Source organism: Chiloscyllium punctatum, chromosome 10 (genome assembly GCF_047496795.1).
Source record: "Chiloscyllium punctatum isolate Juve2018m chromosome 10, sChiPun1.3, whole genome shotgun sequence".
Taxonomy (NCBI): domain Eukaryota; kingdom Metazoa; phylum Chordata; class Chondrichthyes; order Orectolobiformes; family Hemiscylliidae; genus Chiloscyllium; species Chiloscyllium punctatum.
In genome coordinates, this window is record NC_092748.1 from 115,220,255 (window position 1) to 115,245,797 (window position 25,543).

The 25,543-nt window shown below is 46.3% G+C and overlaps 1 protein-coding gene across 4 annotated transcripts in view; it reads right to left on the reverse strand.

Annotated features, from left to right (window-relative positions):
* LOC140482465 (anion exchange protein 3-like) overlaps positions 1-25,543 on the reverse strand; it is a 227,358-nt gene that overhangs the window by 33,717 nt on the left and 168,098 nt on the right. For all 4 annotated transcript variants that reach the window (XM_072579984.1, XM_072579986.1, XM_072579985.1 and 1 more), the window contains 4 exons: positions 22,458-22,624; positions 16,818-17,071; positions 14,390-14,559; positions 1,547-1,720 (listed from right to left, as the gene is read on the reverse strand). In XM_072579984.1, coding sequence (XP_072436085.1) covers positions 1,547-1,720; positions 14,390-14,559; positions 16,818-17,071; positions 22,458-22,624 — 765 coding nt within the window. The remainder of the gene's footprint in view (positions 1-1,546; positions 1,721-14,389; positions 14,560-16,817; positions 17,072-22,457; positions 22,625-25,543) is intronic.

Sequence of the window (25,543 nt, forward strand, 5' to 3'; positions counted from 1 at the left end):
CCCTCACAATAAACACTCCCTCACATTAAACACTCCCTCACATTAAACACTCCCTCACAATAAACACTCCCTCACAATAAACACTCACTCACAATAAACACTCCCTCACAATAAACACTCCCTCACATTAAACACTCCCTCACAATACACACTCCCTCACAATAAACACTCACTCACATTAAACACTCCCTCACAATAAACACTCCCTCACAATAAACCCTCACTCACAATAAACACTCCCTCACAATAAACACTCCCTCACAATAAACACACACTCACATTATACACTCCCTCACAATAAACACTCCCTCACATTAAACACTCCCTCACATTAAACACTCCCTCACAATAAACACTCCCTCACAATAAACACTCCCTCACAATAAACACTCCCTCACATTAAACACTCCCTCACAATAAACACTCCCTCACATTAAACACTCCCTCACAATAAACACTCCCTCACAATAAACACTCCCTCACATTAAACACACACTCACATTATACACTCCCTCACAATAAACACTCCCTCACATTAAACACTCCCTCACAATAAACACTCACTCACAATAAACACTCACTCACATTAAACACTCACAATAAACACTCCCTCAAAATAAACACTCCCTCACATTAAACACTCCCTCACAATAAACACTCCCTCACAATAAACACTCGCTCACAATAAACACTCCCTCACAATAAACACTCCCTCACAATAAACACTCCCTCACATTATACACTCCCTCACATTAAACACTCACTCACAATAAACACTCACTCACAATAAACACTCCCTCACAATACACACTCCCTCACAATAAACACTCCCTCACAATAAACACTCCCTCACATTAAACACTCCCTCACATTATACACTCCCTCACATTAAACACTCACTCACAATAAACACTCCCTCACAATAAACACTCCCTCACAATAAACACTCCCTCACAATAAACACTCCCTCACAACAAACACTCCCTCACATTAAACACTCCCTCACAATACACACTCCCTCACAATAAACACTCCCTCACAATAAACACTCCCTCACAATAAACACTCACTCACAATAAACACTCCCTCACAATAAACACTCCCTCACATTAAACACTCACTCACAATAAACACTCCCTCACATTAAACACTCCCTCACAATAAACACTCCCTCACATTAAACACTCCCTCACAATAAACACTCCCTCACAATAAACACTCCCTCACAATAAACACTCCCTCACAATAAACACTCACTCACAATAAACACTCCCTCACAATAAACACTCCCTCACATTAAACACTCACTCACAATAAACACTCCCTCACATTAAACACTCCCTCACAATAAACACTCCCTCACAATAAACACTCCCTCACATTAAACACTCCCTCACAATAAACACTCCCTCACAATACACACTCCCTCACAATACACACTCCCTCACAATACACACTCCCTCACATTAAACACTCCCTCACAATAAACACTCCCTCACAATACACACTCCCTCACAATACACACTCACTCACGAAGATTACTCACCACCATCAGTTCCCGCTCTTTGAAAATTTTCGGCAGCAGGTATCGCCGTGTAGGCACCGTCAGGATTAGGAAAAACGGGAATGCTAGGGAGATAATGGTGGACTTGATCACCCAAAGAACAACGATGCAGAGCAGCTGGATCACGGTGAAGAGGTTCATCCTCCACGTTTTCACCTGCAGGTAATCAGGAGGTGGTTCCATGAAAACAATTGGATTGTTTTTGAGTGAAACTACTCAAGAGGCAGTAACATCCAGTAACACCACCGGACTCGCAATTACCATTCCCGATATTGAGGAAGACCAGAACCAGGTGTCACAGTCTAATAAGGGAGAAGCCATTCCGTACTGAGATGAGGAAGAATGTCTTCACTCAGAGAGCTGTGAACCTGTGGAATTGTGTTCCACAGGACGCTACTGGGGCCAGTTCATTAGATATATTCAAGGGGGAGCTAGACCTGGTCGTTGCAGCTAAAGGGATTAACAGGTTATGAGGAGAGAGTGGGAATGGGATACTAGATTGCACAATCAGCCATGATCATATTGAATGGTGAAGCAGGCTCGAAGGGCCGAATGGCTGACTCCTGCATCTGTTTTCAATATTTCTATGTTTCAAATCCCAGCATGGAAAGGTGGATAACTTAAATTCAGTTTCAGTGTTGCTGAAAATGAGCACAATTTGTGGAAGCTTTTAGTCTTGCATCGATCAGGACACATTGCAAGAACAGCATGTCAACGGGAAAACCAACATTTACATGGCATGAGAGAATATACAGAGAACACAGGAGAGTACAGCAGAGGAAAGCGCCCTTCGGCCCACCATGCTGTGCTGAAGACGACGCCAAATTAAACTAATCCCTTCTGCCTGCCCTTGGCCCATATCCCTCCATTCCTTGTATATTCATGTGCTTCTCTAAAAGCCCCTTGAACAGCCCTACAAAGGAAGCACATAGTGAGGTCATTGCAGGAGAGAGAGAGAGAGAGACAGAGGGGGAAACCCACACTGCTAACTGACAGAACAGTGAACCTGTGCAATTACCACCTTTGTTGTTTGAATTGATGTATCGCTGGACATCAGAGTGTGTCTGGGAAAAGTCAAAAACAGTGAAATTCACAACTGACCTTGGAAGAACCTGTTTGGGAGAGGTCACAGCACAGAAACAGATAAGTGAATGTTTTAAGCATGGCCTTAAAATAAGTCTGCATTAGTGAGTAGAGTGGGTTATTTCTTGATTATATGTTTTGTTGAGCTATGTCTCTTGATTAAACTTAAAATGTAAGCCACAAGTATTAATTTAACCTTGGGAACAGTGTTTTGTACAGGAATAAGACGGTGCTATTTTCTGGGTCTGTAGATAGCAAGAAACAAAAATGGCCCTTAGGAGAGTGATATGCTCTTCTTGTCGGATGTGGGAGTTTAGGGAGAGTTTACGGATTACTGAGGATTATATCTGCAATAAATGTCATTGTCTGTGAATCGTATCAGATCGAATGGATCAATTGGAGAGGCAGACAGAGACAATGAGGAATTTACAAGAGCAAGGGGATATGACGGATGGCAGTTATAGGAAGGGAGAAAAGTCTCAGATACTGTCACATAGATGGGTTAACTCCAGGAAAGGTAAGAGAAGTAGGCAGGTAGTGCAGGAGTCTTCTGTGGCTATCCCCATTTCAAACAGGTATGCTGCTTTGGAAAATGTAGGGGGTGATGGATTCTCAGGGGAACATAGCACGAACAGCCAAGTTTCTGGTATTGAGACTGGCTCTAATGCAACGAAGGGTAAGTCAGGTTCCAAGCGATCGATTGTGCTAGGGAACTCTCTAGTCAGAAGTACAGACAGATGTTTCTGTGGTCAGCTGTGAGAAATCAGAATGGTGTGTTGCTTCCCTGGTGCCAGGATCAAGGATGTCTCAGAGAGGGTGCAGAATGTTCTCACGGGGGAGAGGGGCCAGCCAGAGGTCATTGTACACATTGGAACCAAAGACATAGGAAGGGAAAAGGATGCGATTCTGAAGGAAGATTACAGAGAGTTAGGCAGGAATTTTAAAAAGAGGTCCTCGAGAGTCGTAATATCTGGATTACTCCAGGTGCTACAAGCTAGTGAGGGCAGGAATAGGAGGATAGAGCAGCTGAATGCATGGCTGAGGAGTTGGTGCAAGGGAGAAGGATTCACATTTTTGGATCATTGGAAGCTGTTTTGAGGTAGAGGTGACCTGTACAAATGGGACAGATTGCACCTGAATAAAAAAGGGGACTGATATACTCCAGGGAAATTTGCTAGAGCTGCTCGGGAGGACTTAGCTAGTAAGGTGGGTGGGTGGGACCCAGGGAGATAGTGGGGAAAGAGATCAATCTGAGACTGGTACAGTTGAGAAAAAAGGCCAGTCAAACAGTCAGGGCAGGCAGGGACAAGGTAGGAGTAATAAATTAAACTGCATTTATTTCAATGCAAGGGGCCTAACAGGGAAGGCAGATGAACTCAAGGCATGGTTAGAAACATGGGACTGGGGTATCATAGCAATTATAGAAACATGGCTCAGGGATGGGCAGGACTGGCAGCTTAATGTTCCAGGATACAAATGCTACAAGGACAAACAGGGAGGCAAGAGAGGAGAGGGTGTGGCGCTTTTAATAAGAGATAGCATTACAGCTGCACTGAGGGAGGATATTCCCGGAAATATATTCAGGGAGGTTATTTGGGTGGAACTGAGAAATAAGAAAGGGATGATCACCTTATTGGGATTGTATTATAGACCCCCCAATAGTCAGAGGGAAATTGATAAACAAATTTGTAAGGAGCTCTCATAATAATAAGAAGAATAATAGGGTGGTTATGGTAGGAGATTTTAACTTTCCAAATATAGACTGGGACTGCCATAGTGTTAAGGATTTAGATGGAGAGGAATTTTTTAAGTGTGTACAAGAAAATTTTCTGATTCAGTATGTGGATGTACCGACTAGAGAATGTGCAAAACTTGACCTACTCTTGGGAAGTAAGGCAGGGCAGGTGACTGAGGTGTCAGCACTTTGGGGCCAGTGACCATAATTCTATTAGTTTCAAAATAGTGATGGAAAAGAATAGACCAGATCTAAAAGTTGAAGTTCGAAATTGGAGGAAGGCTAATTTTGACGGTATTAAGCAAGAACTTTCAAAACCTGATTGGGGGCAGATGTTCGCAGGTAAAGAGATGACTGGAAAATGGGAAGCCTTCAGAAATGAGATAACAAGATTCCAGAGAAAGTGTATTCCTGTCAGGGTGAAAAGAAGGGCTGGTAGGTATAGGGAATGCTGGATGACTAAAGAGATTGAGGGTTTGGTTAAAAAGAAGGAAGCATATGTCAGGTATAGACAGGATAGATTGAGTGAATCCTTAGAAGAGTATAAATGAAGTAGGAGTATACTTAAGAAGGAAATCAGGAGGGCAAAAAGGGGACATGAGATAGCTTTGGCAAATAGAGTTCAGGAGAATCCAAAGGGTTTTTACAAATATGTTAAGGACAAAAGGGTAACTAGGGAGAGAATAGGGCCCCTCAAAGATCAGCAAGGCGGCCTTTGTGTAGAGCCGCAGGAGATACTAAACGAATATTTTGCATCAGTATTTACTGTGGAAAAGGATATGGAAGATATAGAATGTAGGGAAATAGTTGGTGACATCATGAAAAATATCCATGTTACAGAGGAGGAAGTGCTGGATATCTTGAAACACATAAAAGTGGATATATCCCCAGAACCTGATCAGGTGAACCCTCGAACAATGTGGGAAGCTAGAGAAGTGATTGCTGGGCCTCTTGCTGAGATATTTGTATCATCAATAGTCACAGGTGAGGTGCCGGAAGACTGGAGGTTGGCTAATGTGGTGCCACTGTTTAAGAAGGGTGGCAAGGACAAGCCAGGGAACTATAGACCAGTTAGCCTGATGCCGGTGGTGGGCAAGGTTTTGGAGGGAATCCTGAGGGACACGATGTTCATGTATTTGGAAAGGCAAGGACTGATTAGGGATAGTCAACATAGCTTTGTGCGTGGGAAATCATGTCTCACAAACTTGATTGAGTTTTTTGAAGGAGTAACAAAGAGGATTGATGAGGGTAGATTGGTGGACGTGATCTATATGGACTTCAGTAAGGCATTCAACAAGGTTCCCCATGGGAGACTGATTAGCAAGGTTAGATCTCATGGAATACAGGGAGAACTAGCCATTTGGATACAGAACTGGCTCAAAGGTAGAAGACAGAGGGTAGTGGTGGAGGGTTGTTTTTCAGACTGGAGGCCTGGGACCAGTGGAGTGCCACAAGGATCGGTGCTGGGTCCTCTACTTTTTGTCATTTACATAAATAATTGGGATGTGAGCGTAAGAGGTATAGTTGGTAAGTTTGCAGATGACACCAAAATTGGAGATGTAGTGGACAGCAAAGAGGGTTTCCTCAGATTATAATGGGACCTTGACCCCATGGGCCAATGGGCTGAGAAGTGGCAGATGGAGTTTAATTCAGATAAATGTGAGGTGCTGCATTTTGGGAAAGCAAATTTAGCAGAACTTATACACTTAATGGTAAGGTCCTAGGGAGTGTTGCTGAACAAAGAGACCTTGGAGTGCAGGTTCATAGCTCCTTGAAGGTGGAGTTGCGGGTAGATAGGATAGTGAAGAAGGCTTTTGGTATGCTTTTCTTTATTGGTCAGAGTATTGAGTACAGGAGTTGGGAGGTCATGTTGCGGTTGTACAGGACATTGATTAGGCCACTGTTGGAATATTCCTATCAGAAAGATGTTGTGAAACTTGAAAGGATTCAGAAAAGATTTACAAGGATGTTGCCAGGGTTGGAGGATTTTAGCTATAGGAAGAGGTTAAATAGGCTGGGGCTGTTTTTCCCTGAGCATTGGAGACTGAGGGATGACCTTATGGAGTTTTACAAAGTCATGAGGGGCATGGATAGGATAAATAGACAAAGTCTTTTCGCTGGGGTTGGAGAGTCCTGAACTAGAGGGCATAGGTTTAGGGTGAGAGGGGAAAGGTATAAAAGAGATCTAAGGTGCAACGTTTTCACACAGAGGGTGGTACGTGTATGGAACGAGCTGCCAGAGGAAGTGGTGGAGGCTGGTACAATTGCAACATTTGAAAGGCATCTGGATGGGTATATGAATAGGAAGAGTTTGGAGGGATATGGGCTGGGTGCTAGCAGGTGGGACTAGATTGGGTTGGGATATCTGGTTGGTATGGACAGGTTGGACCGAAGGGTCTGTTTCCCTGCTGTACATCTCTATGACTCTGTGACTCTATCTCTTTTGAACTTTCCCCCTCTCACCTTAAATGTATGCCCCCTAGTTTTAGACATTTCAACTCTAGGAAAAAGATTCTGACTGTCAACCCTATCTCTGCATCTCACAATTTTACAAACTTCTATCAGGTCTCCCCTGAGCCTCCGCTGCTTCAGGGGAAATAACCTGAGGTTTTCTAGCCTCTCCTTATCGCTCATACCCTCTAATCCAGGCAGCATCCTGGTAAACCTTTTCTGCACCTGACCCAAAGCCTCCACATCCTTCCTGTAATGGGCGACCAGAGGTGAATGCAATACTCTTAGTGCAGCCTAACCAAAGTCTTATAAAGCTGCAACATGACATCCTGACTCTTGTACTCAACTCCCTGACCAATAAAGGTAAGCTTGTCATATGCCTTCTTTACCACCATATCTATTTGCATGCTCACTATCAGGGAACAATGGACTTGAACCTCAAGATCCCTCTGCACATCAGTGCTGCTCAGGGTCGTTCTGTTAACCGTACAACACATCAGACTTACCCAGATTAAACTCCAACTGCCATTTCTCTGCCCATATCTGCAATTGATCCATATCCCGCTGTATCCTTTGACAACCTTCTACACTTTCTACACCTCCACCGATCTTTGTATCATCTGCAAATGTATCCATCTATATTTTCATCCAAGTTATTTATATGTATCAAACAGCAGAGGTCCCAATCCCTGTGGAACTAGTCATGGAACCCCAGCCTGAGAAACAACCTTCCACCACCACCCTCTGTCTTCTATGGGCAAGCCAATTCTGAACCCACGTGGCCAAGTCACCCTGGATCCCATGCATCTTCATCTTCTGGATGAGCCAAACATGAGGATCTTGTCGAAAGTTTTACTAAAATCCATGTAAACAACATTCACTGCTCTATCCCCCTCATCGATCACTTTTGTTATTAGGTTAGTAAGACACGACCTACCCCACACAAGGCCATGCAGAGACTGTCCCTTGCAAATGTGCGTAAATCCTATCCCTAGGAATTCTGTCCACTAGCTTCCCAACCACCGAGGTGAGACGCACTGTTCTATAGCTTCCTGGATTATTCCTATTTCCTTTCTTCAACAGAGGAACAACATGACCTACTCGCTAGTCCTCTGGGACCTCTCCAATGCCTAGCGAGGTTACAAAGATCTTTGTCAAGGCCCCAGCAGTCTTCTCTCTTGCCCAACTCAGTAACCTGGGGTAGATACTATTGGGCCCCAGGGACTTCTCCACATTAATGTTCTTCAAGAGATCCAACAGCAGTTCCTTCTTGATCTCAAAATGGCCTAGCATATCAGCATGTTCCACACAAATCTCACTATCCTCTATACCCTCCTCCTGGGTGAATACCGACGCATTAGGGAACTGGAACTGGAGCTGGATGAACTTCGGATCATTTGGGAGGCGGAGGGGGTTACTGAGAGGGGTTACAGGGAGGTAGTCACTCCTCAAGTACAAGAAAAAGGCAGATGGGTTACAGTCAGGGGATAGAAAGGGAACCGGCAGGCAGTGAGGGGATCCCCTGTGGCCATTCCCCTCAATAACAAGTATACCATTTGGATACTGTTGGGGGGGATGTCTTACAAGGGGAAAGCAGTGGGTTAAAGGTCTCTGGCACAAAGTCTGTCCCTGTGACTCAGGGGAAATGGGGGAGCGGGAGCAGAGGTTTAGTCATTGGGGACTCCAAAGTTCGGGGCACAGATAGGAGGTTCTGTGGGAACGAGAGAGACTCACAGTTGATGTGTTGCCTCCCAGGTGCCAGGGTTTGTGATGTCGCTGATCGTGTTTTTGGGATCCTTAAGGGGGAGGGGGAGCAGCCCCAAGTCGAGGTCCACATAAGCACCAACGACATAGGTAGGAAGACAGATGGGATTTAAGGCTGAAATTCAGGGAGCTAGGATGGAAGCTTAGTGCTAGGACGAACAGAGTTGTTACCTGTGCCATGTGCTAGCGAGGCGAGGGAGAGGGAGAGAGAGGAGTTGAACAGGTGGCTACAGGGAAAGTGCAGAAGGGAGGCTTTCGGATACCTGGGATATGTGGGACCTCTACAAACGGAGGGAATATCAATATCCTGGGGGGAAATTTTGCTAATGCTCTTTTGGGGGGGTGGGTTAAACTAATTCAGCAGGGGGATGGGAACCTAAATGGTAGTTCGAGTACACAGGAGATTGTGAGTAGTGAGTTCAGAAATAAGGTCTCAAGGTCGCAGGAGTTCGGCAGCAAGCAGGAGGGTGGATTGACGTGTGTCTACTTTAATGCCAGGAGCTTCCGGAATAAGGTGGGGAATTTACATCATGGGTTGATACCTGGGACTTCGATTTTGTGGCTATTCCGGAGACATAGATAGAGCAAGGACAGGAATGGTTGTTGCAGGTTCCGGGATTTAGATGTTTCAGTAAGAACAGAGAAGGTGGTAAAAGAGGAGGAGGTGAGGCATTGCTACTCAAGGGCGGTATTACGGTAGCAGAAAGGACGTTTGAGGATACGTCTACTGAGGAATTCCTGAAGAAGGGCTTATGCCCAAAACGTCGATTCTCCTGCTCCTTGGATGCTGCCTGACCTGCTGCGCTTTTCCAGCAACACATTTTCAGCTCTGATCTCCAGCATCTGCAGTCCTCACTTTCTCCTGGATGGGGATTTATCCTTAGATTCTCTGGGAAGCCAGGGAGGAGATTGCCAAACCTTTTGCTTTGATCTCTGTGTCACCATTGTCTACAGGAATTGCACCAGAAGACTGGAGGATAGCAAATGTGGTTCCCTTGTTCAAGAAGAGGAGTAGAGACAACCCAGGTAATTAGAGACCAGTGAGCCTTACTTTGGTTGTGGGTGAGGTGTTGGAAAAGGTTATAAGAGGATTTATAATAATCTAGAAAGGAATAATTTGATTTGGGATAGTCAACACTGTTTTGTGAAGGGTAGGTTGTGCCTCACAAACCTTATTGAGTTCTTTGAGAAGGTGACCAAACAGGTAGATGAGGGTAAAGCGGTTGTTGTGGTGTATATGGATTTCAGTAAGGTGTTTGATAAGATTCCCCATGGTAGGCTGTTGCAGAAAATACAGAGACATGGGATTGAGGGTGATTTAATGGTTTGGATCAGAAATTGGCTAGCTGAAAGAACACGGAGGGTGGTGTTTGATGGGAAGTGTTTATCCTGGAGTTCAGTTACTACTGGTGTACTGCAAGGATCTGTTTTAGGGCCACTGCTGTTTGTCATTTTTATAAACGACCTGAATGAGGTCATAGAAGGATGAGTTTGTAAATTTGCGGATGACACTATTGGTAGAGGGATTGAGTTTAGGAACCATGAGATCATGCCACAGCTGTACAAAACTCTGGTGCGGCCGCACTTGGAGTATTGTGTACAATTCTGGTCATTACGTTATAGGAAGGATGTGGAAGCTTTGGAAAGGGTTCAGGGGAGATTTACTAGGACTTTGCCTGGTATGGAAGGAAGGTCTTATGAGGAAAGGCTGAGGGTCTTGAGGCTGTTTTCATTAGAGAGAAGGAGGTTGAGAGGTGACTTAATCGAGACATACAAAATAATCAGAGGTTGGACAGTAAGAGCCTTTTTCCTTGGATGGTGATGGGCTGATATGAGGGGACATAGCTTTAAATTGATGGGTGATGGGTGTAGAAAAGATGTCAGGGGTAGTGTCTTTACTCAGAGAGTAGTCAGGACATGGAACACACTGCCTGCAACAGGAGTAGACTCACCAACTTTAAGGACATTTAAATGGTCATTAGATAAACATATGGGTGAAAATGGAATAGTGTAGGGTAGATGGGCTTCAGATTCTATTCACAGGTTGGCCGAACATCGAGGGCCGAAGGGCCTGTACTGCACTGTAATGTTCTATATTCTCTGTATGAAGTACACATTTCAGATCTCATGCATATCCTCTGCCTCCAAGCATAAGTTCCCGCCGTTATCCATGAGTGATCCCACCTTCTCCCTAGTTACCCTCTTGTTTTTAGTGTCTGTATGGAATGCCTTGGGGATCCTCTTTAACCTTACTTGTCAAAGTCATTTCATGGCCCCTTCTTGTTCTCCTGATTCCCTGCTTGAGTACTTTCCTGCTTATATTCCTCATGGGCCCAGTCCAATTTTAGCTCCCTAAACCTTATATATGCTTCTTTCTTCCTTTTGACTAAATGCACATCCTCCCTCATTATCCAAGGGTCCCTTACCTTGCCCTCCTTACTGGAATATGCCGGTCCTGAACTCTGATCAGCAGGTCTTTAAACAATTCCCACATATCAGATATGGACTGATAACAGCTTCTCCCAGTGAACACTCCCTACCTCCTGCCCATTACTGGTGTAATATGCCCTCCCCCAACTTGGCCCCAGTTCCTGACTTATCCTTGTTCATAGCTTGCCTAAAACTGAAGGAGTTGTGATCACTGTTTCCAAAATGCTCTCGCACTGTAAGGTCAGTCACCTGGTCAGGCTCATTAGCCAATAGAGGGTCCAGTATGGCCCCTTCTCTAGTTGGACTATCTGCTGTTTCAAGAAACCCTCTTAGGTACACTGAATAAATTCAACCCCGTCTAAGCCTCTTTCTGTAAGGGAGGCCCAGTCAATATTGGGGAAGTTAAAGTCACCCACTATGACAACCCTATTGTTATTAAATCTTTCCATAGTCTGCTGAAATATTTATTCCTCAATCTCTCGGTGGCTATTGGGGTGACCTATCAGAGTGATTACACCCATCGCCTCAGGTGACTCTCTGTGTGGAGTTTGCACGTTCTCCCCGTGTCTGCGTGGGTTTTGTCCGGGTGCTCCGGTTTCCTCCCACAGTCCAAAAATGTGCAGGTTAGGTGAATTGGCCATGCTAAGTTGCCCTTAGTGTTAGGTGAAGGGGTAAATGTAGGGGAATGGGTCTGGGTGGGTTGCGCTTCGGTGGGTTGGTGTAGACTTGTTGGGCCAAAGGGCCTGTTTCCACACTGTAAGTAATCTAATCTAAATCTAATCTAATCTAATCTTATTTTTGAGCTCTACCCATCAACCCCCCCCCACCCCCGCATTCACCTATCACCATCTCACCCCACCTTTCCCCCGGCTCCCCCCCCCCTCCCCCCCTCCCCCATTTCTCAGCTCACTTCCCCCTCCCCAGTCCTGATGAGGGATCCTGACCTGAAACGTTGACTCCCCTGCTCCTCTGGTGCTGCCTGACCAACTGTGCCTTTTGCAGTCCTTACTATCCCCATACTGCCTCAGTGGATGAACCCTCCTGTATGTCCTCTGTCTGAGTGCAGACCTAACATTTTCCCTGATTCATAATGCAGTTCCTCCACCCCTTTTACCTTCCTCTCTCTCTTTGGTCTGAAACAACAAAATTCTGTAACATTGAGCAGCCAGTCCTGTCCCTTTCTCAAGGTTTATAAAGTCATGAGGGGCATGGATAAGATAAATAGACAAGGTCTTTTCCCTGGGGTGGGGGAATCCAGAACTAGAGGGCATAGATTTAGGGTGAGAGGGGAAAGATATAAAAGGGACCTTAGGGGTAACTTTCTCACACAGAGGGTGGTGTGTGGATGGAATGAGCTGCCAGAGGACGTGGTGGAGGCTGGTAAAATGACAACATTTAAAAGACATCTGGATGGGTATATGACTAGGAAGGGTTTAGAGGGATAAACCGTCTAAAGAGCTGACAAATAGGATTAGATTAGATGAGGATATCTGGTCAGCATGGACAACTTGGACCTAAGGGTCTGTTTCTGTGCTGTATATGTCTATGACTCTATGACTCAAAGTCGTCTGTAATGGCCACATCATAGTCCCATGTACTGACCCAGACTTTAAGCTGATCTACCTTACCCATAATTCCTTGCGTTGAAATAAACACACTTCAGCCCATTAGAACCATTGTGTTCATTGGTTGTACTGATTGCTCATGTCTAAATGTCTACCACTCAGTGGCCCTAACATCGGTAGTCATGAAGTGCTTTGAAAGGCTGGTCATGGCATTAATCAACTCCAGCCTCCCCACTATTCTTGACACACTTCAACTTGCCTATCAGACCAACACATCCACGTCAGATGCCATATCATTTGCCCTTCACTCCTCCCTAGGACATCTTGAAGGGCTTATGCCCGAAACGTCGATTCTCCTGCTCCTTGGATGCTGCCTGACCTGCTGCGCTTTTCCAGCAACACATTTTTCAGCTCTGATCTCCAGCATCTGCAGTCCTCACTTTTCTGCTAGAACCTCTTGACACCAAGAACAGCTACGTAAGAATCCTACCCATTGACTACAGTTCAGCCTTCAACACTATTATCCCCTCGAGACAAATTACTAAACTTAGTGATCTCGGACTGAGCCCCACTCTCTGCAACTGGATCCTCAGTTTCCTGACCCACAGGCCACAATCAGTAAAGATTGGGGACAATATTTCATCCTCACTAACACTCAACACTGGAGCCCCCCAGGGGTGCGTACTCAGCCCCCTACTGTACTCACTGTATACCCATGACTGCGTCACCAAATACCAGACTAATGCCATTTACAAGTTTGTTGATGACACCACCATAGTCGGTAGCATCTCAGATGGCGACGAAACAGACTACAGATGGGAGATGGAAGGCCTGGAAAAATGGTGCACTGAGAACAACCTAACTCTCAATGCCGACAAAACCAAGGAACTCACTATTGACATTCAGCGGGATGTTACTCATGCCCCCCCCACACATTAACAACACAGAGGTGGAACGAGTGGAGAGTGTCAAGCTCCTGGGAGTGGTTATCCACAACAAGCTTTCTTGGACTCTTCATGTGGACGCACTGGTTACAAAGGCCCAACAACGTCTCTTCTTCCTCAGGCAGCTGAGGAAATTTGGCATGACGGTGAATACCCTTGCCAACTTTTATAGGTGTGCCATCGAGGGCATTCTGTCTGGAAGTATCACTACCTGGTATGGCAACTGTACCATTCAAGATCGGAGACAGTTACAGAGAGTGGTGAACTTGGCCCGGACAATCACAAAGGCCAACCTCCCATCTGTAGAATCCATCTACTAGGCCCGCTCTCAAGGAAAGGCCACCAGCATTCTCAAAGATCCATCCCACCCTGGCAATGTTTTTCTACAACCTCTACCATCGGGGAGAAGGTACAGAAGCCTGGACACACACACCAGCCGGTTTCGCAACAGTTTCTACCCTGAGTACTGAATGGACTCACAAACTCTTAACATTCACCTGTACCTGTGTTTTTGTTTTTGCTACTGTTTACCTATTATTCACTTATTTATGCTACTTAACTCTGTGATCTGCCTGTATTGCTCACAAGACAAAGCTTTTCACTGTGCCTCAGTACACGTGATAACAAATTCAATTCAATTCAATTCAGTAGACTCTGATTGGCGTAAGTGTTACCATGGAGAATAGAACTCAGTCTCCCGTTCCCATTTTCTCCTCATTCCCTTTAGTCTGATGAACCTTACCTAACTCCTTCCTGACAAATAGGAGAGAGACAAGAGATCAGTGCAGGAGGTAGTCCTCCCAGGGGCTAAGGAGTAAACCTGAAACATCATGAAATTAAGAGTCACACTCACCTTTGTCACGTAGATGTGGTCTGGGTGGTGTTTGGAAGGGATAAACAGAAGCAGCAGACGTTCATACATCTGGATTCCTGTTAGTGACGTCAAACCCATGTACAGGAAGATTCCAAATAAAACTGACATCGGAATCAACTGGAGAATCTTACTCATGACCACAGAGAGACCTGGAGACAAGGAGAGTGAGAGAGTGAGAGAAGCAGCATCAACAATAACTGAGATTGCCGATTCCCTCCCATGATGAGTAATTCCCCTACTTTATACTGGCAAGGCCAGTACCTGTTGTCCATCCCTAATTGCCCTCTGCACACAATGGTTTGCTCAGCCATTTTACAGTCAGCCACATGTAGGCCAGGCAATGTAAAGATTGCAGATTTCCCATTGGAAAGGGCATTAGTGAACCAGATGGGTCTTATTCCTGACAACCAACAATTAGATTTTAATTTCAGGTTTTAAATCAAATTTCACCATCTGCTATATTGAGATTCAAACCCATGTTCCCAGAACATTATCTGGATCTCTATATACTCTAGCAATAATACCACTAGGCCATGACCTTCTTCTGACCCTCACTGGCCACCACAGGTTGGAAGGATTTTGTGTTGGGGATAGGATTAAAGAGTAGGATTATGGAGTTAATGTTTAGGATTACTGATGAGGCTGTGTGGTTAAAGTCATGTTTTGTGGTTAGTGTTCTTCTTACTGGTTATGGTCAATGGTTAGGGTCAGCTGATTGGTCTATGGCTATGGTTAGTCATTAGAGTTATGTGGTTTGCATTAAGGAGATCAGTCACTGTTAATGGTTAGGTTTATGGTTGGGATCATGATTAGTAGTTGGGATTAAGGTTAGTGATTAGGAACATTGGGTAGTGTTATGGTTCAGTTTATGGTTGGGATCATGATTTGTAGTTATATTTACGGTTAGTGGTTTGAGTCAAAAAGTGTGGTGCTGAAAAAGCACAGCTGGTCAGGCAGCATCTGAAAAGCAAGAGAAATGACGTTTCAATCGTAAGCCCTTCATCAGGAAAGGTTAGTGGTTAGAGATCGGGTTAGGGATAGGGTTAAGGTTAATGGATAGTGCTGTGGTTAGTGTGGATGGGATTATGTTCAGTGGTTAGCGTTAAGTTTAATGGAGACTGTAGATACTGTTAGTGGCTAGGCTCACTGATTGGATCCGAATTCATGGTTATGTTATGGTTAGTGTGTAGGGATGTGGTCAGTGTGTCGGATTATGGGTTAGTGTGTAGGATTATGGGTTAGTGTGTAGGATTGTAGATTGGTGTGGGTAATGGCTTTTGCCCGAAACGTCGATTTCGAAGCTACTTGGATGCTGCCTGAACTGCTGTGCTCTTCCAGCACCACTAATCCAGTGTAGCATTATGTGTTCTTGTGTAGGATTGTGGGCTAGTGTGTAGGGATGTGGGTCCGTGTGTAGGGATGTCGGTCAGTGTGTAGGTATGTGGGTCAGTATGTAGGGTTGTGGGTCAGTGTGTAGGATTATGGGTCAGTGTGTAGGGATGTGGGTCAGTGTATAAGGATGTGGGTCAGTGTGTAGGATTGTGGGTCAGTGTGTAGGATTGTGGGTCAGTGTAGGGCTATGGGTTAGTGTGTAGGGATGTGGTCAGTGGTTAAGGTTAGTGTGTAGGATTGTGGTCAGTGGTTAGGGTTAATGTGTAGGGATGTGATCAGTGTCGGGATGTGGTCAGTGGTTAGGGTTAGTGTGTAGGATTGTGGTCAGTGTAGGGATGTGGTCAGTGGTTAGGGTTAGTGTGTAGAGATGTGGTCAGTGGTTAAGGCTAGTGTGTAGGGGTGTGGTCAGTGGTTAGGGCTCGTGTGTAGGGACGTGGTCAATGGTTAGGGTTAGTGTGTAGGGGTGTGGTCAGTGTAGGGATGTGGTCAGTGGTTAGGGTTAGTGTGTAGGGTGTGGTCAGTGGTTAGGATTAGTGTGTACGGATGTGGTCAGTAGTTAGGGTTAGTGTGTAGGGATGTGGTCAGTGTAGGGATGTGGTCAGTGGTTAGGGTTAGTGTGTAGGGATGTGGTCAGTGTAAGGATGTGGTCAGTGGTTAGGGTTAGTGTGTAGGGATGTGGTCAGTGGTTAAGGTTAGTGTGTAGGGATGAGGTCAGTGGTTGGGGTTAATGTTTAGGGATGTGGTCAGTGGTTAAGGTTAGTGTGTAGGGTTGTGGTCAGTGGTTAGGGCTAGTGTGTAGGGGTGTGGTCAGTGGTTAGGTCTAGTGTGTAGGGATGTGGTCAGTGGTTAGTGTTAGTGTGTAGGGGTGTGGTCAGTGGTTAGGGCTAGTGTGTAGGGATGTGGTCAGTGTAGGGATGTGGTCAGTGGTTAGGGTTAATGTGCAGGGATGTGGTCAGTGGTTAAGGTTAGTGTGTAGGGATGTGGGTAGTGGTTAGGGTTAGTAATGATGACTCACCAACGAGCAATGCCACCGAGATGCCAGTGATGCGTTGCTCCTTCACCTCCTCGATCTTGGGTGTCTCTCCGGGAGCTGTGCTTTTGCTCATCACAGTCAGGGCGTTGACATGGGCGATTGTCCGTACTGTGGCTCCCGTCTGCCACGGCAGCCCAAAGATGCCACACATGCCTCCGGCCAAGCCAATGAGCAGCAGGTCCAGATGGAATCCGGACCCTTTCACCAGCTGCCGCTCCTTCTTACTGACAATGAGACTGGGAAGGGGGAGAACTGCAATCAGTCCAACGGATTGGAATCCTCAAAGCTTCCCACTCTCCACACACATACACATAGTCGTACATCCTCACGCTGCCCCCTGGAATGCCGCAGTGTAGGAGGGTCAGTGCTGAGGGAGTGCCACACTGTCACAGGGTAAGTACTGAGGGAGTGCCACACTGTCAGAAGGTCAGTACTGAGGGAGTGCCGCACTGTCTGAGGGTCAGTGCTGAGGAAGCGCCATACTGTCGGAGGGTCAGTGCTGAGGGAGTGCCGCACTGTCTGAGGGTCAGTGCTGAGGAAGCGCCATACTGTCGGAGGGTCAGTGCTGAGGGAGTGCCGCACTGTTGCAGGGTCAGTGCTGAGGGAGTGCCACATTGTCAGAGGGTCAGTACTGAGGGAGTGCTGCACTGTCACAGGGTCATACTGAGGGAGTGCCACACTGTCAGAAGGTCAGTACTGGGGGAGTGCCGCACTGTCGGAGGGTCAGTGCTGAGGGAGTGTCGCACTGTCACAGGGTCATACTGAGGGAGTGCCACACTGTCAGAAGGTCAGTACTGAGGGAGTGCCGCACTGTCTGAGGGTCAGTGCTGAGGAAGCGCCATACTGTCGGAGGGTCAGTGCTGAGGGAGTGCCGCACTGTTGCAGGGTCAGTGCTGAGGGAGTGCCACATTGTCAGAGGGTCAGTACTGAGGGAGTGCTGCACTGTCGGAGGGTCAGTGCTGAGGGAGTGCCGCACTGTTGCAGGGTCAGTGCTGAGGGAGTGCCGCACTGTTGGAGGGTCTGTACTGAGGCAGTGCCACACTGTCGGAGGGTCAGTGCTGAGGGAGTGCCGCACTGTCGCAGGGTCAGTACTGAGGGAGTACCGCACTGTCAGAGGGTCAGTACTGAGGGAGTGCCGCACTGTCGCAGGGTCAGTACTGAGGGAGTGCCGCACTGTCAGAGGGTCGGTACTGAGGGAGTGCTGCACTGTCGCAGGGTCAGTACTGAGGGAGAGCTGCACTGTCAGAGGCACTGTCTTTCAGATATTAAACCTATCCCTTTCAGGTGAAAGCCATAATTCTATGGACAGTATTTTGAAGAAAACAAGGCTCCTCTTCCCAGCTTTCCCTAAAGTAACATCACAAATCAATTTATTGTGGCGTATGGACTAGCTGGATCCTAATTAACAACAGCTGACAACTGTTGACTGTGAAGCAATCCTGATGTTTAGAAAGATGCTTTAAAATGTCACTTCTTTGTTATAGTGTCATAGCAGTCAGACTCTCCAGATGCTGCTCAGGCACAGGAACTCACAGTTAAACACACTCGCCTATTGACCCAGATTGAACCTTCCCCCAGTGCTCTGAGTGAGGTTCAACTTCACAACTGAGGAACAGGAGAGGGCCATTCAGCCCATTGTGCCTGTTCTGCTTTCCAAGGAGATCAGGCTGATCTGTGGCCTAAATTCTTTGGCCCATATTCCCTCTAACGTTTGCTTATCCAAAAATTATCAATCTCAGATTTAAAATTAACAACTGATCCAGCACCCACTGCCATTTTTGGAAGAGTCTTCCAAACCTCTCCCACTTTTTGGGTGTAGAAGTGCTCCCTAACATCTCTCCCCATAGAGTCATAGAGATGTACAGCGCAGAAACAGATGCTTCGGCCCAACTCGTTCATACCGACCAGATATCCTAACTTAATCTAGTCCCATTTTGCCAGCACTTGGCCCATATCCTGCTTAATCCTTCCTATTCATATACCCATCCAGATGCCTCTTAAATGTTGCAATTGTACCAACCTCCACCACATCCTCTAGCAGCTCATTCCATACACACACCACCCTCTGTGTGAAAACGTTGCCCTTAGGTCATTTTTATATCTTTCCCCTCTCACCCTAAACCTATGCCCTCTAGTTCAGGACTCCCCACCCCAGGGAAAAGACTTTGACTATTCATCCTATCCATGCCCCTTGTGATTTTATAAACCTCTATAAGGTCACCCCTCAGCCTCTGACGCATCAGGGAAAACAGCCCCAGCCTATTCAACCTCTCCCTATAAATCAAATCCTCCAACCCTGGCAACATCCTTGTAAATCTTTTCTGAACATTTTCAAATTTCACAATATCCTTCCTATAGCAGGGAGACCAGAACTGAATGCAGTCTTCCAAAAGTGGTCTAACCAACGTCCAGTACAGCCGCAACATGACCTCCCAACTCCTGTACTCAATGCACTGACCAATAAAGGAAAGCATACCAAACACCACCTTCACTATCCTATCTACCTGCGACTCCACTTTCAAGGAGCTATGAACCTGCACTCCAAGGTCTCTTTGTTCAGCAACACTCCCCACTCTCCTGAATGGTCTGGGCCTCATTCTCAGACTATCCCCTCATTCTAGAATCCCCAACCAATGGAAACAGTTTCTCTTTATCCGCCCTGTCTCTACCTGTTAATATCTTGAAGACTTCACCATATCACCCCTTAACCTTCTACATTCTGAGAAAACAGACCTCCTCCAATCTCACCCCTGAAGTTCAGGTATCATTCTTGTAAACCTGCATGTACTCCCCCCCCCCAAGGCCAATCTCTCCTTCTTAGTTTAAATAAAACAAAGAATGGCAGATGTTGGAGGAGATCTGAAACAAGAACAGAAATTTCTGGAGAGTTTCAGCAAGTCCAGCAGCCTCTATGGGGAAGAAAGAGAGAAAGTGAGGTTTACTGCTGCTCCTCGGATGCTGCCTGACCTGCTGAGCTTTTCCAGCACCACACGTTTTGACTCTATGGGAAGAAAGCTGAGTCAACATTTGGAGTCCGGTGACTCTTCATCAAAACTGATCAACTTTCTTCGTCAGTTCTGGTAAAGAGACATTGGATCGAAACGAACATCCTTCCTAAGGTATGGTACCAAGGTCTGCTCACCGTGGGGTTAACCAGGGTTCTGTATAACTGCAGCATAATATCTACATCATAGAACAATATAGCACAGAACAGGCCCTTCGGCCCACGATGTTGTGCCGAACAAAGATTAGATTAGATTACATTACAGTGCGCAAACAGGCCCTTCGGCCCAACAAGTCCACACCTACCTGCCGAAGCGCAATCCACCCATACCCCTAAATTTACCCCTTACCTCACACTACGGGCAATTTAACATGGCCAATTCACCTGACCTGCACATCTTTGGATGGTGGGAGGAAACCGGAGCACCCGGAGGAAACCCACGCAGACACGGGGAGAACGTGCAAACTCCACACAGTCAGTCGCCTGAGGCTGGGAATTGAACCCGGGTCTCAGGCGCTGTGAGGCAGCAGTGCTAACCACTGTGCCACCGTGCCGCCCACATCTTTGTACTCCAGGTCTCTAGATATCAAGGCCAGCATTCTATCAGACGTCTTGATTATTTTCTGCAGCTGGTTGTAATATTTTAAGTATCTATGCATCTGAACCTTCTCTTTGGACATCCACTGTCTTTAACTTTGTACCACCTAGAAAGTACCCTGACTTATCTTTTTGAGTTAAAAATCACTCAGCACCAGGTTATGGTCCAACAGGTATATTTGGAAGCTCCTGATGAAGGAGCACTGCTCCAAAAGCTAGTGCTTCCAAATAGACCTGTTGGACTATAACCTGGTGTTACGTGATTTTTAACTTTGTCCACCCCAGTCCAACACCAGCATCTCCAAATCATGAATCTCCTTTTTAATAGTTTTACTCCTGCTTACATTGTACCCCATCTGCTACAGTTTTGCCCATTCACCGAGTCTATCAATCTCTCTTTGTAATTTTATGTTTTCATCCATACTGTCTACAATGCTGCCTAACTTTGTGTCATCAGCTGATTTGGAATAAGACTTTTATGCCATTATTCCAAGTGATTAATAAATCATGGGAATAATGGAGGCCTGTGGGACACTAATTTGAAACCATTCCTGTTTTCTGGTGCTTGCCACTCAGCTAATTGCTGACAGCTATGTCAATAACAGTGCAGATACCTGTCCCACATGCCTGCACATATTATTCTCCCTCCTGATCTAAATCTGGCTCCAATTCTCGTGACAGATCAAATTTAAAATTCTCATCCAAGTTTACATTTTCTCAATTGTCTCATTTTCTGCCTTCCTGTGTAACTTTCACCAGTCCCTCGTCCCTCCCTATCTATGTAACTTCCTCTTACAGCATCTACACCCTCCCTATCTTTGTAACCTTCTCCAGCCCCTATACTCCTCCCTACCTCTGTCACCTCCTCCAGCCCAACACCTCTCATTATCTCTGTAACCTCCCCCACACCCCTCCCTACCCCTGTCACCTCCTCCAGCCCAACACCTCTCATTATCTCTGTAACCTCCCCCACACCCCTCCCTACCTCTGTCACCTCCTCCAGCCCAACACCTCTCACCATCTTTGTGACCTCCTCCAAAAGCCTACATGCTCCTTATCTCTGTAAACCCCTCCTGCCCCTACTATCATCAGTTTCTCTGCAATCTCCTCCAGCCTCTCTGCTCTCCCTATTACTGTAACCTTCTCCAGCCACTACACTCCTTCCTATCATGATAGCCTCCTCTTCCAACTCCGACATCCCTCCCTATGTTTGTAACCTCCTTGAGCCCCCATAAACCTTCTGAGATCTCTGCGCTGTTCCAATTCTGACCTGAACACTTTAAGGATTCTTGAGGGACTTGATAAGGTCAATGCTGAGAGGATGGTCCCCCTCATGGGAAGAGTCTAGGACCAGAGGGCACAGTCTCAGAATAAAGGTGTGCCTATCTAAGACTGAGATGAGGAAGAATTCCTTCTCCCAGGTGGTTGACAATCTTTGGAACTCCTTACCACACAGAGCTGCGGGGGTAGGGTCCTCACATATGTTTAAGGCTGAGATGGAGAGGTTCTTGATCAGTTGGGGAATCCAGGGTTACTGGGAAGGGGCAGGAAAGTGAACATGAGGAATGTCGGATCAGTCCTATTGAATGGTCCTATTGAATGGTGGAGCTGGGTCGAGGGGCCAAATGGTCTACACCATTTCTTTTTCTTATGGATGTCTTACTACCGCTTAACTATCTCTAACTACTTGGAGGCCTGATACCAGCTGCTTGGGTCCCAAGCTCTTGAACTCACACCATAAAGCTCTCTCTTTCTCTCTGTCTCTCTCTCTCTCTCCCCCCTCCATTAAAATGCTCCTCATATCTCTTGCTCTGACTGAGCTTTGGCTGCTCCCCCGTTGCTCGGTGATAGTTGTTTGATTCCATTCTCGGGTGGTACCTCAGTTTATTTAACAATGTGAGAAGTTGCTGTTTGCCGCTGATGTGTCTGGGGTGAGGGCACTGGTCACACAGGAGGGACTGGGTCGTGGGGGAGAGCCGGAGTGGGGGGGTGAAGGGAGCTGTGTAGAGGGTTGTACTCACGTGGTGATGTTGGTCTCCATGAAGATCAGGATGAAGAGCAGCAAGGCCGGAATTGCTGAGCCGAAGATCATCCATATTGGGAAGTCCTGATCCTTCCCCATTGGGTGGATGAACCAGCCTCGCTTCTCCGGGGAGGTGACAGAAAATTCCAGAGGCACGTTCAGTTTCTGCAGAGAGAGAGACAGGTCAGTGTCAGCAGAGTAGACCAGCCACAGCTCCCTCCTGCTGTCCAGTCACCAAAATTGCCTTCCCATCCTGCCCAACGCAATGCCATCCCTTTGCGATGGCCCTTTCTTCCCTTCCCTCCACCTCATCCTTCCTTAATATCTTTCTTTTACTCACTCATGGGATGAAGGTGTCTCTGGCTAGGTCAGCATTTATTGCCCATCCCTAATTCCCCAGAGGGCAGCTCAGAGCCAACCACATTGCTGTAGGTCTGGAGTCACATGTAGGCCAGACCAGGTAAGGATAGACAGGCTGGAAGAACACAACAAGCCAGGCAGCATCAGGAGGTGGAGAGGTCAACATTTCAGGTATAACCCTCTTCAGGGATGGGGGTGGGTGTGGGGGAGCTGCAGATACAGGGAGCGGTGAAGTGGGGATAGGTGAAGACAGGCAGAGGGTAAAACCTGGTTGGTCAATGGGAAGAATGAATCCTGTTGGTGGAAGGGAAGGGAAGGGACGTTATTTGAAACTAAAGAACTCAATGTTGAGTCCTCCGAGCTAGATGGCAGTTTCCTTCCCTAAAGGGCATTAGCAAACCATTTCTGACAATGGATTAATCATTTGACTCTTAATTCCAGATTTACATTGAATTTAAATTCCACCATCTGCTGTAGCGGGATTCGAACCTGGGTCCCAGAATTAGCAGTCTAGCAATAATACCATTAGGCCATTACCCCCACTCATGGAAACCAATCGAGCGGATTTGGAATTGGTTATTGAGCTGAGATCCATCAGGAGACAGCACGAGAGAATTCCATACATCTCCTACCCTTCTCCATCCTCGAATTTTCGTAATGTCCCCTTGGCATGGCCTTGCGAATGATTTTATGTCGTCCTCAGTTTTGCTTTTGGGGAAGATGGTGGTGTCAAGGCAGTGCCACTCGACTGGTCATCCAGAAGCCGATGCTAACGCTGTGGGGCCAGGGGGTTCAAGACCCACCACGTCACCCGGTGAAATTTAAATGTAATGGATACAATATGGAACTGAAAGTGAATGGAAAACTAATGATTGCTGTAAAACTCATCTGGTTCACTAATGCCCTTGAGGGAGGGAAATCTGCCATCTTTACCCAGTCTGGTCTACATGTGACTCCAGGCTCACAGTGAAGTGGTTGACTCTTAAATGCCCTCTGGACTGGACCATTGAGCAGCTCAGTTCAAGGGCAATTAGGGATTTAACATTCTTGATCTGCCTTGAGAGGTAGAAGATTCCAAAGCTTTGCAAATGTGTCTCTCCCTTCCTGAGTACTCCAATACACAGATATTTCTGACACTTAGAACATAGAACGTTACAGCGCAGTGCAGGCCCTTCGGCCCTCAATGTTGTGTCGACCTGTGAAATTAATCTGATACCCATCTAACCTACACCACTCCATTATTATCCATATGTATGTTCAATGCCCATTTAAATGCCCTTAGCGTCAGTGAGTCTACTACTGTTGTAGGCAGGCCTTTCCACGCCCCTACTACTCTCTGAGTGAAGAATCTATCCCTGATATCTGTCCAAAATCTATCATGCCTCAATTTAAAGTTATGTTCCCTCCTATTAGCCATCACCATCCAAGGAAAAAGGCTCTCCCTGCCCACCCTATCTAACCCTCTGATTATCTTATATGTCTCTATTAAGTCACCTCTCAACCTTCTTCTCTCCAACGAAAACAGCCTCAGTTCCCTCAGCCTTTCCTTGTAAGACCTCCCCTCCATACCAGGCAACATCCTAGTAAATCTCCTCTGAACCCTTTCCAAAGCTTCTACATCCTTCCTATAAATTGGTGACCAGAACTGTATGCAATACTCCAGGTGCGGCCGCACCAGTGTCTTGTACAGCTGAAGCATGACCTCATGGCTCTGAATCCCCCTACCAATAAACACCAACACACCATATGCCTTCTTAACAACCCTATCAACCTGGGTGGCAACTTTCAGGGATTTATGCACCTGGACACCGTGATCTCTCTATTCATCTACACTGCCAAGAATTTTACCATTAGCCCAGTACTCTGCATTCCTGTTACTTCTTCCAAAGTGAACTGCCTCACATTTTTCCACATTAAACTCCATTTGCCACTTCTCAGCCCAGCTCTGCATCTTATCTACGTCCCTCTGTAACCCACAACATCCTTCAGCACTATCCACAACTCTGCCTACCTTAATGTCACCCGCAAATTTACTAACCCATCCTTTTACGCACGCATTCAGATCATTTATAAAAATGACAAACAGCAGTGGACCCAAAGCAGATCCTTGCGGCACACCACTGGTATCTGAGCTCCAGGATGAACATTTCCCATCAGCCAATTTCTGATCCAAACCATTAAATCACCTTCAATCCTGAAACTTCGTATTTTATGCAATAGCTTACTGCGTGGAACCTTATCAAATGCCTTACTGAAGTCCATTTACACCACATCAACCACTTTACCATCATCCACCTGTTTTGCCACCTTCTCGAAGAAGTTTTGTGAGGCACGACCTACCCTTCACAAAACCGTGCGGACTATCCCCAATCAACATATTCCTTTCTAGATGATTATAAATCCTATCTCTAAGAACCTTTTCCAACACTTTACCCACAACCGAAGTAAGGCTCACTGGTCAATAATTACTGGAGTTGTCTCTACTCCCCTTCTTAAACAAGGGAACAACATTTGGTATCCTCCAGTCTTCTGGCACTACTCCTGTCAACAACAACGACACAAAGATCAAAGCCAGAGGCTCTGTAATCTCTTCCTTGGCTTCCCAGAGAATCCGAGGATAAATCCCATCTGGCCCAGGGGTCCTATCTATTTTCAGATCTTCCAAAATTGCTAAAACCTCCTCTTTGTCAACCTCAATCCCATCTAATCCTGTAGCCTGTATCT